Raw genomic sequence first — 12,455 nt, 5'->3', positions numbered from 1 at the left:
TTAAATGCCACTTTTGCATTTTTTGGGGAGAAAAAATATAATGTGAATGTGAGTGTGTTTTATATTGGCTACAATCTGTGATATATTAATATATGTCCATCTCCACATTTTTGGAGTAGTAATATGTAAGCCTTCCATATTAAACACTGCTTATAAATGTTTTTTAATGTTCCACAAATAATAAAGGTGTTATATAACTGTAGTATAAGTAGTGCAGGTACTGTAAGTTATAATCAAGTGATAATATGTTTCTAAAGACTTCTCAATACTTGAAAGTACAATATCTGGGAAAAAAAAGATCCCTTTTTACTCTTTACCTTTGAAATAAATTGAAAAATGAAACGTAAACTACACTTTTTAAACAGATATTAGGAAGATAATTTCCATATTCAAGCCACAGCAGCTCACCAGGGTGGAGTTTTGCCTGCTTTCTGTGGTGTTCAACATACTAGTGAGCATGGGACCCCACCCTGTATGGAATGCCAGTACATTACAGGGATGACTCTCCCTAACAATGCTGGTCCCCACTTATACAGCTGGGTGGACTGGTGCAAATGGGGTAAAATGCCTCACTCAAGGTACAACTGCAGTATGCGCAGCAGTGACTCGAACCCACAACCTGTCAGCTAAGAGTCCAGAGACTTACTCACTACGTTATGCCCTCCCAAATACATAATCAACTAAATGTCATTAATACATTTCATACTTTGAGTGTCATACTTCTGCCAATAACCTTAGGGTTTGAGGTACTCTTCAGGCCATAGTCAGGATTTGGGGGTTGTTTCTAACATACAGTTTGTCTGCCACAGCCGTTGGTTGTCACAGGTCACTCTGTTAATGCTTTTTTTAATGTATTCCTCTCTTAAAATGTTATTATTATAACAAATTATTTCACAGGTATTAAACATTAATAAAACACTTATAAATACTTTGTTAAGATGTCACAGTATAGAATACATTTGCCAGCAGCCCACATAGAGAGTGAGGTAGTTCAGTGAAGCCTGTTAACAGAATGTACTGTCCAGAGAATAAGACCCAGTGTACCTCAGTAAAGGAGACACTATCTGTCTCCACAGCATCACAAGATGACAGAGGTGGACAAGAGGCAGTGCTGCCTGCAGGAGATCAAACAGACGGAGGAGAAGTACACCGACACGCTAGAGTCTATCCTACAGGTGAGCTGCTCCGTCTTGCCCGCTTCATTGCACGAGCAAGGGGACACAATTGGAAACTGTGTGGAAGCGCACTTGAAACTGAGAACGGGAAGCGCTTCTGCAGCCAAAGGGTTGTTAGAGTGTGAAACGAGCTGCCTAGTCATGCGGTTCAAGGCGATACCTTGGTTTCTTTCAAGAGAGGGCTGAATGAGATCCTTGGACCAGCGAGCTTTGAACAACCAACTGGGCCTGACGCTCTGAATGACCTCCTCTAGTCTTTTTCATGTTCTTGTGCATAACTGGCATCGGTGGGGAAGTGAGTGTTGATGTTATGTCCACATGTAGTCATGAGCTGTACTATCACTGTACAGATTTCCCTGTATTGCTGCCCTTCTGAGAAACACTGCATTCTTATCCTGTTAGATAAAAGAACATGTGTTACTTTGCTTTCACATAATCAGAGATGCTAAATTGTATTTCTTTATGTACTAGTGTGTGCAGTGGTGAGTTCTCTGAAAATTTCATCATTAGTAATTATTAAATGTAGACTTTTTGTTTGTTTTCTTGCAGCACTTTATGAAACCCCTTCAGAGATTTTTACAGCCTCAAGATATAGAAAATATTTTCATCAACATTGAGGTAAAGCTTTGTCCTTGAACATGTGAAAGTGAGTGTGACAAATAGCACCTGTTTAGTCAGGGCATAGATTCACAGATAAAATAATGGCCTAAAAAGTCAAGAAAAATGACCTGTTGGTTTTGATTTGCCTTTTGGAAGCTGTAGGTGAGAAATCATTAGAGAACCTGCAGATAAAAATGGCTTGAAAACTATCAGTCTGAAATAAATCCAATTACTCTACTAGTCTGTGTGAATACAGGGTTGGTATCATTTAGAAAGAATGTATTGAAGTTGTTAGCTGGTCATGAAATTATTAAAGAAGTACCTTTTCACCCACATTTTAGGTATTTTATTCAATATTGCAAAAAAGAGAAAAAGCAAATTGAAATGCAAATTTGTTTTAGGTGCAGTAGGTAACATCCATATTTGATTTTATACTGATTTTGATGGCGTTAAGTGAACAAAGAGCAGAAGATCCTCCCCTCTGGATGGGATGCTAATCCATTACCGAGCCTATCCCCAGCACACTCTGGTCCCCAGTCATACAGCTGGGGTAGAGTACCTCATTCTGGGATACAACAGCAGTGTCCGCAATGGGGACTCAATATTTAATCTGTCTGCACATTCCATAAAGAACCAAAGTGCTCTCTCGAACCCAGTGTGGTTCTGTCTACAAAATGGCATGTGTTAATATGAGACCCAAATGCCACTTTGTGGATCAAGTAAATAGATGGAAACAACAGAAGACTTGGTTTAAACATGTTATCAGACTGGGGTGTGGGAGGGTTGGATTTGTGATTCCAACAAATTGTTTGTGCCCGAGGAAGCACCTCCTAACCTGCTCCACCCATGGCTGTTGCAGGAGCTGGCAAAGACCCATCGGAGCCTGCTGGAGGAAATCCGGAGCTCCATCATGATGCAGGGAGCAGCCAATCTGTACCAGGTCTTCATCAAGTACAAGGAGAGGTAGGACAACAGTGCACCCCCTCGGGGCCTGGCATGACAGCCACAGGCTGATTACCCATTTTAACCTATGAGGTTGGATGTATTAATCGAAAAAAAGGAAAGACACTACTCTCCTAAGACTATCTGGATGTGTCTTACATAACGTTTCGCCTCCATCCAATAGAAATCCAATAGAAAGTCACTAATTATGTCATTTAGAGTTACAAACCTATTTTAGCTGTTCAGTTTACATTGGGGAAAAAAACATTATTACTGATTTTAGATTAGCTTTATAATGTAGTGTGGGCTATGCTACAGAATATGTACTTAAAAAGCAACACAGGATTGTACTGTGTCATACTGCATTGTGTCATATAGTGTTGTGTTGTGTTTTTTTGTGCCCGACTGTGAATTGTTAAATTCATCTCTTACTGTGCTATATTGTGTTGTATTATGCTGTGTACTTGATTGTGTCCTGTTGGTCTGGAAGGCGCTGTGATTGACTGACTGATTGTATCTGCAGTCTGCTGCTCTATGGTCGGTACTGTAGCCAAGTGGAGGCAGCTTCCAAACACCTGGACAAGATAGCCAGCATGAGGGAGGATGTACGGATGAAGTTGGAGGTCAGTGGATGTGAAGGGGGGAGAGGGGTGATCAGGACTGACCAGTTGAATTGAGCTGTTCCAGATACAAGCTAGTTGTGTTTGTGTAAGATCTTTGAAAAATGGATGAGAAGGATTCCAAAGTATTTTGAGTGTCTTTCATTTATCTTTTTACCTAAAGGTGTTGATGTGTTTAACAGATGAAGTCATTTTATTTAGGTAGAAAAATCAGCTCCTGCTTGATCTTGCTTATGATCAATTAAACACACCAGGCATCACATCACTTCTTGAAAACTAGAAGTGAAAGTTGAGGTATTTAACAGAGGAGTAAGATATTGCACTGCATCAGTTTCCGTTAACGAAAGGATCAAGGCAACGGATTTGTGCTGTTTGCAGTTCTGCCTCCCCCTGCATGTCTGTTCGGCTCGTTTAGCTCTACGCTGCGAGACATCTTTCTGTATAAAGTGGGACTCAAAGCCGACTTGCGGTGCCTCTCTCTCTCTGTGCTCCTTGCTGCAGGAGTGCGCCAAACGAGCAAACAATGGCAGGTTCTCCCTCCGTGACCTGTTGATGGTCCCCATGCAGAGGGTCCTCAAATATCACCTCCTGTTACAGGTAAACACACGTGTATATGTTGGAGTTCTAAGAACATGCAAAATGGGGTGATATGTGCACTATTAATGACTGGCATTACAGTCTAGGGTGCTTACAATGAGATATACTGTAGGGGTTCTCTCCTCTGGTCTAGCGGAGAAGGTTTATCATCCAACAGAGAACACCTGTAAATTCATTTAAACCGATTATTTCCTTTATTGATCAATATTTACAGGTGACCCATCCCTTAAATTGTTAAGTATATTCATTACAGATACAAATTTCCCTGTTTGTACCTGGCATCATAAAGACACACAGGTGCACCCTTCTACATCTGTGCAATACGTGTGCATTAACAAGACTTGTACACTCCACTAAACGATGGTGGGGTGTAAAATATTGTTATGTTGCATTGTGATTCCCTGACTCTTTTCTGTTTTCCACACAGGAGCTGGTCAAGCACACAACTGAACCCCCAGAAAAGGAAAACCTACGCACAGCTCTGGATGCCATGAAGGTGACTCTTTGTGTATTTTTTCTTGGTCAACATTTCCAGCAATCACATCCTTATATTGTACTGAGCCATCTTGTGCTTCCCCATACTGTACTGCACCGAAGAAAGAAGCAAATATCTTTTCCCCTTTTTGAAAAAAATAGATTCTGGTATTAAGTACTCTAATGACCACCTTTAAAATTGTAATTCCTAATTTTTCAGTGGCATTTAAGTACGTTGAAATGAATAAAAATGAACAATGAGTGTTTAAAATAATTCTTAGAGACAATGAGGATAGAAGGAATCCCAAAACGGTTAGAGATACGACTACTAACTTTTCACATCTCATAACTCCTTTAGAGGTCTGATAGAAAAACGTGGTGGAACGAGCAGCGTATTGAGAGTCAATAGCTGAACCCACTCGCTGGTTGAGAGGCAGATGAGGCAGGAACTGCACAGTTCAGATCTGTAGTTGAGCAGGCAAGGGTCAAAGCCGGTGAATCCCAAAAAAGTCCAAGGCACAATGAGGAAATCTTATCAAACATAGTCAAAAGAAGCCAAGCCAAGATAAACACAGTGGCAATGCCGAGCTGAGGGGTGATATGGAAACAAAGTTGAAACAAAGTAGAGGTCAGGAATCCAACAAAGCACAGAGAACAGAGAGCCGGAGACTCAGAGAAAATAAGATCAAGCGGTTCAGGGGCGCATCTTGATAACAGAACCCTGAGCAGAGTTTGACCAGCCCTTAAATATCACTGAATCACTTGAGGTGGATGAGGTAGTAAATTGTCTCCAGGTGATCCAGGTCTCCTGTCAAACTGGCACTGAGTGACTGGCTGGCAGAGCGGCAACCAGGACGAGCATGACATCCTTACCCGTTTACTCCTACCCCCTCCTTTCTCCTCAAAACCTGGTCTGAAGCTCTGAAAGTTTACACTGACTTTAAACTGTCGATGAGGACATGAGATGTTACTGGGTTGAGCCTAGGTCACTTACTATCTGGCTTTGACCATAATCCCCCAAGTGATAGCTCACAATGCAAGGAGCCTTGAAGTGGTGGGTGTGAGTTTAATCGGACAGGACTGTCATAGCTCTCTATACAGCATCTCACTACTGCCAGGCACTGCACAGCTCTGAATATTAAAAGTCAATCAATTTAGATATGTGGGCATGATGGGGAGCGTGATTGCAGATCCTCGCTCTCTGCTTTGGGATACAGAGGATTGTAGCTATAAACCGTAGCTCAAAACATTATGATGAATTATTTGAAAAGGAATAATTGGCAATTCCAAAATGAAGAAAAACTTTGATGCCATCTGCCCATCTATCCTTTTTTAATAACTGCTTAGTACAATGCACGGTCATAGTGGGCCAGAACAAACTACATTGTAAATATAAATCAGAGATCAAATGCACCACAAGGTCTGTAACAGGCTGCTGCAGTGATGGCCGGGGGGTTTCTTTGTGTGTTCTGTGTTTGTTTGAGAACTCACAGCATAGAAGTCCCCAGATGTAATCACAGTGTTGGCTCTTTTGATCTGGGCACATCTGCACCTGTTCTATTAAACAGGTAGAGCTTTCTTTAAAAATGTTTCAACTTTTTTATTCTTAATTAAAAAACTATAAAAAATTCCACCTGCAATAAATAAAAAAATAGAATGTAGAAAATGTATACCGCACTGGGAAATACCATGCACACACCCCTTTACACTAGTTCTTTGTAAAGTACCGTAGGTTTTGTCGTATTTTGGTTTAAAATATTGCAGCAAATGTTGCACAAAACTACAGAACAGAGTTGCATCAGCAGATTACGTCATTAGAAATTTTGGTGAAAAGCCCAGTAATAGTACTTTTTATTGTTTTGACATATATTGTTTTGATATTGACATATCTTACAAGAAAATTGATTTCTTTTGCCTGTGTTGTTCTCCTCAATATAAATCCCATCAAGAATTATTTTCTCAATTCTGTGGATTGGCCGTAGGAATTCCCAGATTTGCAAAGATGCTAATAGTACTTCACGGACTCACTGATCTCTCTGTCACTTTCTTGTCCTGCAGGATCTAGCACAGTGTGTGAACGAAGTGAAGCGTGACAATGAGATTATCCGCCAGATCACCTCATTTCAGCTTTCCATTGAAAACTTGGTGAGACCTTAGAGGGGTGGAGGGGGGAGTGTGCTGATCGCCTCGTTCTGTCCTTGTCTGGTACCACATACAGTGGGCTGAGCTCACAGCATCAGCCTAAACCCTCCAATCCTATACATTTGTGTCACTGACATATTCATTCATCAGCATCTCAGCTGTAGTGTAGCAAAGGGGCTTGCTTTTAGAAACTTGTTTAATATTAATGTGTTAAAAGGATCTTGTTGTCTCACTTTTACACCCTTCACAAAATTCAGCACACTACTGTAAACTGGCAGCATATCACCATGCTTGTATGGCTTTTTGTCTGTTGCTGAGGGCTTGTGGTGCCTGGCTATATATCGAGCAGGAAGTGGCTAGCAACTTTATCTGCACTGGTGCAAAACAAACTGAGTAGAATGTCACATCAAAGTACAAGTGCACCGTTCAGTTATCAAAATCCGGGTGTCTGCTGAGGATGATTTTAATGGCTATGAAGAGTGGTCTCCTCAGCTTCCCTAGGGGTAGTTTTTCAAGGTTGGCTAAAAGAACTTTGAGAGATCAGCTTGAGGAACTGGACGCTTAAGGTAACTCTGCTGTACTTGTGCACCCTGAGATTAGTTGGAGCGTATCAGAGAGTGATTTCTCTAAGAGACTCCACTCCATTTTGCAAGGCTAGGGATGTGAGTACTTCTCTAAGACCTCCTGCAGGGGCCTAAGGTGCATCCAGCTTCTCTGTCAGATTTTTAGCTGACTCATCAGAGTCCTTTTGTGCTGGGTGAAACAATAACTGCAATTTTTCTCAAGGTTCCGAGTCATCTTTGTAGCTACTCTCATCAACATTTCAAATGAGCTGTTTGGAAGAAGAGGACAGCTGTTACCCATTCCATAGGACCTGGCTGTTTCTGTTCAGTAAAGTGGAGATAGTCTGCACTTTGGTTACAGATGCGACCATTATGCTCCACTAGTCTAAGTGGACTCTAGACTGCTGAGCGCTGTGTGACTTCAAGGTCATGGGTTTGAATCCCCTTGAGCCATGTGCTTTAAACACTACTGTATGAATTAGTGCCAAGACCTGAATGTAAAACCTTGAAGTTCCAAAAGAGTAACAGGAATAAGTCTGGAACATAATGACTGTTTTCTTCCCAGACACAGTCCCTGGCCATGTATGGTCGACCCAAGATTGATGGAGAGCTGAAGATCTGTGGTGTAGAGAAACGCTCCAAGCAGGACAGGTGCGTGCAAGTATCTTCCTCTTAAAGGGGTTGGCAGCATGAATCAAGCAATCAATCACTTAAGCTAAAGGAAGAACTTAGAGGCTCAGCGCAAGTGTGCCTAAGAAAGAAAATAAGAGATCCTTCCTCGGATAAAGTTTTGTTTAACTGTGTCATTCAGAACTTTCAAGAAGCATTGGAAAAATGAAAAGCAGCATGGTGGGCCAAAAGGACCTTTCCTTTTATTTTAACTAATGCTGTTTCGCTATGTTATGAGTAACATCTGAGCAGTGCACATGTGCATCGTGTTTTGCAGGTATGCCTTCCTCTTTGATAAGGCCATGGTGGTGTGCAAAAAGAAGACCAGCGATACCATGGAGCTGAAGGAGACCATCAACTTGTACCAGTACCAGCTCCGTGACGACACCTCGGGGGAGAAGGACAACAAGAAGGTACCTCCCATTCCCCGCCACACCACCCCAGCCCAGCCCCACAGAGAAAAAGCATCTTCCCTCCCGCAGGGCATCAAAAGAGTCTTGGAAGTCTTCCTGCATCACCAGATATTGCCTCACGCAGAGTGAAAAGGACTTGAAAATCAGCATGCAGGTGTTTTTAATGTTTCCTTTCTTTTTCTATTTTGCAGTGGTCCCACATTTTCTGCCTAATTGACCCTTATGGGCAGAGCGGCTACGACCTCTTCTTCAAAACCAAGGAGCTGAAGAAGAAATGGCTAGAGCAGTTCGAAATGGCTCTGTAAGGAAATTTTAAAAGGCTATTTTAAAACAACAGTGCTACTCTATAGTATTGACATCATTAATTCAGGTCACATCACTAACTGCTATTGGGACTCTCCCAGTAGGCAGTATGCTAGTCAGGCAGTTTGGTTTTCAAGAGCGATTGACCTCTGGAAGACTTTGGCTGCTTGTGAGCTTGTAGCATTGCCAGCTAGAGTCTGCCTTACTCCTTTGCTTGATGCAAACCGTAGAGATTGTTGTCTCTACTCGGGACTGCAGTGGGTACATGGGTGTGCGACCGAGACAAGTCCCCATTTGCGAGGAAAGAGCTGTACCTCCACAGGATCATGGTGAAGAAGCCCCCAAATGAGCATGGTTTAAAAAGAAACTTGCTGCCCCAACACTCTGATCTCACACTTCCTTTTTTTTTTTACAAGAAAGCAATTGTAATGCATGCTTGGAAAAAAAATTGTCCTTGTTGAAGGTTTTGGCTTCTGTTTTTTTTTTGTTAGTTGATTGTTTGTGTTGATTGGCGGGAAAAATTATATCTAGATCTGGGAGAAGCTTTCTGCCAGTACTGTTAAAAAGATTGTAGCCATGCATGTGCACATGTATTTGAAAATGAATGACATGGCACATTACTTACAAATAATTGTCCTTGAATTGGAGGATGCAATTAGAAAACCGTTTAAATGGAAAGTATCATGAAATAGTCATAATATTTTAGAGTGAACCTTACATAAAGAAGACGGTTCCAGGAAAATGTGAGTGTTGTCTTACCTGGCAGTGGCTTCCTTGTTATAGCTTTTGAATTTAAATACATGCGGATATATGGGATCATGGACTGGAAATAGGCTTGTTGCCATTTGACATTTCTATTTTGGAAATGTCAAACATGCAGGTTAATCATTCCACTTTTGTACAGATGTGACATGTCTCCCAATTAGATTAAATGAAAGGATTCAAGATCATGGTGGTTTTAGGATTAAGGTTTATACAATTTCCAAAAATATCCGAACCAGGAATCTGTTACGGTTCACTTGCCTGGTTATAGGACAAAACCAGTGAAACAAGCATTTGTGCGTCTGCATCCATCTTTCTGTGTGGTACTTCTCTCATGTTGGTCTCTTTCCTGCATCAATAGGTCCAACATATTCCCAGAAAACAGCACGGCCAATAGCCATGACTTTCAGATGCACAGTTTTGATGACACCACTTCCTGCAAGGCCTGCCAGATGCTCTTAAGGTGAGAGAGTGAAGGTGAATTAAAGTGAAAAAAGGGAAAAGTGGTTTTGAAGAAACAAAAGGTGCTGTAAACAGGATGCCCGAAAACGATGTTGCTTGCCGCCCCAACAATCTGATCTCGTGCTTCCTTTTTTTTTCTCTGCAAGCCTGCAGTTGTAATGCACGTTAGGAAACCAAAAGAAACCAGAAAACCTTGACGAAGGCTTGGCTTCTGTTTTCTGTTAGCTGAGCATTTGTGTCAAGCGTCATGTGGCGGGAAAAGTAATTTCTAGACCTGGGTTAAGCTTTCTGCCTGTTTCATCATTCCTGCCCTTACAACGTCTCACACTGAACAGCAGCCGTAAAAGTGTTTTCTTGTACGTTCCCCTGCAATGCTACAGCAGGGTACCCTCCTCCTGACCATGTCTGATCCCTGTGCGCAGTGCTGAAACCGTGTGTTTGATCCCTAGGGGCATCTTCTTCCAGGGGTATCGCTGTACACGCTGCAAGGTAGCTGCACACAAGGAGTGCCTGGGAAGAGTGCCTCCCTGCGGGAGAAACTCAGGTGCCTTTTTTATTTATTTTTGTCATGTTTTCTCTCAAACTAGCAATGTTCTCATTTATACATTATCAATCAATCAATCTTGTAACTTCAGTTTTTGTCCTGTGTGAGGCTAAACTAACTCCAGAATGTCTGTGTGTGTCCTTACAGATTTCTCTGTTACGATCAGAAAAGTAAGTGATTTGTTGTTGTTTTTTTAATCCGCTTACTGAAATACTGAAATCGATTTAAGTGTCTGTTGTTTTAAACTGGGGCATGCTCTCAAACTGCTCCTCTCCTCTTCCAGAACAAAAACAACAGAGCCACACTTCACCGACCAAATGACCCCGGTAAGAGAGAACTTTAAAACATGGTTTGCATTGTATTTGTATTTTAAACATTGTTGTTGTTGTTTATGAAAAAAGCACATGGACAAGAACATGGAGTTTTATAGGCTATATTCAGGTTGAGCCCTGATCAAGGACCTGGAGGGAGGGAAAGAGGGCTATTTGTACAGTGGTGTGAAAAAGTGTTTGCCCCCTTCCTGATTTCTTATTTTTTTGCATGTTTGTCACACTGAAATGTTTCAGATCATCAAACAAATTGAAATATTAGACAAAGATAACACAAGTAAACACAAAATGCAGTTTTTAAATGAAGGTTTTTATTATTAAGGGGAAAAATAATCCAAAACTACATGGCCTTGTGTGAAAAAGTGATTGCCCCCCCTGTTAAAACATAAATCAACTGTGGTTTATCACATCTTTGGAAAGCTGAGTTCAATTTCTCTAGCCACACCCAGGCCTGATTACTGCCACACCTGTTCTCAATCAAGAAATCACTTACATAGGACCTGCCTGACAAAGTGAAGTAGACCAAAAGATCCTTAAAAGCTAGACATCATGCTGCGATCCAAAGAAATTCAGGAACAAATGAGAAACAGAGTAATTGAGATTTATCAGTCTGGAAAAGGTTATAAAGCCATTTCTAAAGCTTTGGGACTCCAGCGAACCACAGTGAGAGCCATTATCCACAAATGGCGAAAACATGGAACAGTGGTGAACCTTTCCAGGAGTGGCCGGCCGACCAAAATTACCCCAAGAGCGCAGCGACGACTCATCCAAGAGGTCACAAAAAACCCCACAACAACATCCAAAGAACTGCAGGCTTCACTTGCCTCAGTTAAGGTCAGTGTTCATGACTCCACCATAAGAAAGAGACTGGGCAAAAATGGCCTGCATGACAGAGTTCGAAGACGAAAACCACTGCTGAGCAAAAAGAACATAAAGGCTCGTCTCAGTTTTGCCAGAAAACATCTTGATGATCCCCAAGACTTTTGGGAAAATACTCTGTGGACTGACGAGACAAAAGTTGAACTTTTTGGAAGGTGTGTGTCCCATTACATCTGGCGTAAAAGTAACACAGCATTTCAGAAAAGGAACATCATACCAACAGTAAAATATGGTGGTGGTAGTGGGATGGTCTGGGGCTGTTTTGCTGCTTCAGGACCTGGAAGACTTGCTGTGGTAAATGGAACCATGAATTCTGCTGTCTACCAAAAAATCCTGAAGGAGAATGTCTGGCCATCTGTTCGTGACCTCAAGCAGAAGCGCACTTGGGTTCTGCAGCAGGACAATTATCCAAAACACACCAGCAAGTCCACCTCTGAATGGCTTAAGAAAAACAAAATCAAGACTTTGGAGTGGCCTAGTCAAAGTCCTGACCTGAATCCGATTGAGATGTTGTGGCATGACCTTAAAAAAGCGGTTAAGGCTCGAAAACCCTCCAATGTGGCTGAATTACAACAATTCTGCAAAGATGAGTGGGCCAAAATTCCTCCACAGCGCTGTAAAAGACTCATTGCCAGTTATCGCAAACGCTTGATTGCAGTTGTTGCTGCTAAGGGTGGCCCAACCAGTTATTAGGTTTAGGGGGCAATCACTTTTTCACACAGGGCCATGTAGGTTTGGATTATTTTTTCCCTTAATAATAAAAACCTTCATTTAAAAACTGCATTTTGTGTTTACTTGTGTTATCTTTGTCTAATATTTCAATTTGTTTGATGATCTGAAACATTTCAGTGTGACAAACATGCAAAAAAATAAGAAATCAGGAAGGGGGGAAACACTTTTTCACACCACTGTAAGTTGTCCTGTACTGAAAATGAGTAAATATTAAGCCAAGGCATAATTCTAATCTAAAAATAGCCTTGT

The 12,455-nt window shown here is 41.5% G+C and overlaps 1 protein-coding gene across 1 annotated transcript in view; it reads left to right on the top strand.

Annotated features, from left to right (window-relative positions):
• Nucleotides 1–12,455, top strand: part of vav1 (vav guanine nucleotide exchange factor 1) — a 48,119-nt gene that overhangs the window by 26,573 nt on the left and 9,091 nt on the right. Inside the window, exons 6-19 of the mRNA XM_088932313.1 lie at nt 1,077–1,175; nt 1,725–1,793; nt 2,635–2,738; nt 3,241–3,340; nt 3,839–3,934; nt 4,362–4,430; nt 6,467–6,553; nt 7,679–7,764; nt 8,060–8,195; nt 8,387–8,496; nt 9,622–9,723; nt 10,172–10,266; nt 10,414–10,436; nt 10,550–10,592. Of these exons, the coding sequence (XP_088788439.1) occupies nt 1,077–1,175; nt 1,725–1,793; nt 2,635–2,738; nt 3,241–3,340; nt 3,839–3,934; nt 4,362–4,430; nt 6,467–6,553; nt 7,679–7,764; nt 8,060–8,195; nt 8,387–8,496; nt 9,622–9,723; nt 10,172–10,266; nt 10,414–10,436; nt 10,550–10,592 (1,219 nt within the window). The remainder of the gene's footprint in view (nt 1–1,076; nt 1,176–1,724; nt 1,794–2,634; nt 2,739–3,240; nt 3,341–3,838; nt 3,935–4,361; nt 4,431–6,466; nt 6,554–7,678; nt 7,765–8,059; nt 8,196–8,386; nt 8,497–9,621; nt 9,724–10,171; nt 10,267–10,413; nt 10,437–10,549; nt 10,593–12,455) is intronic.

Source organism: Atractosteus spatula, chromosome 14, assembly GCF_055471065.1.
Source record: "Atractosteus spatula isolate fAtrSpa1 chromosome 14, fAtrSpa1.hap1, whole genome shotgun sequence".
NCBI classification, from domain to species: Eukaryota; Metazoa; Chordata; class Actinopteri; order Semionotiformes; family Lepisosteidae; genus Atractosteus; species Atractosteus spatula.
Note: the sequence above shows the minus strand (reverse complement) of the source record. Positions and strands in the feature narration are given on the sequence as shown.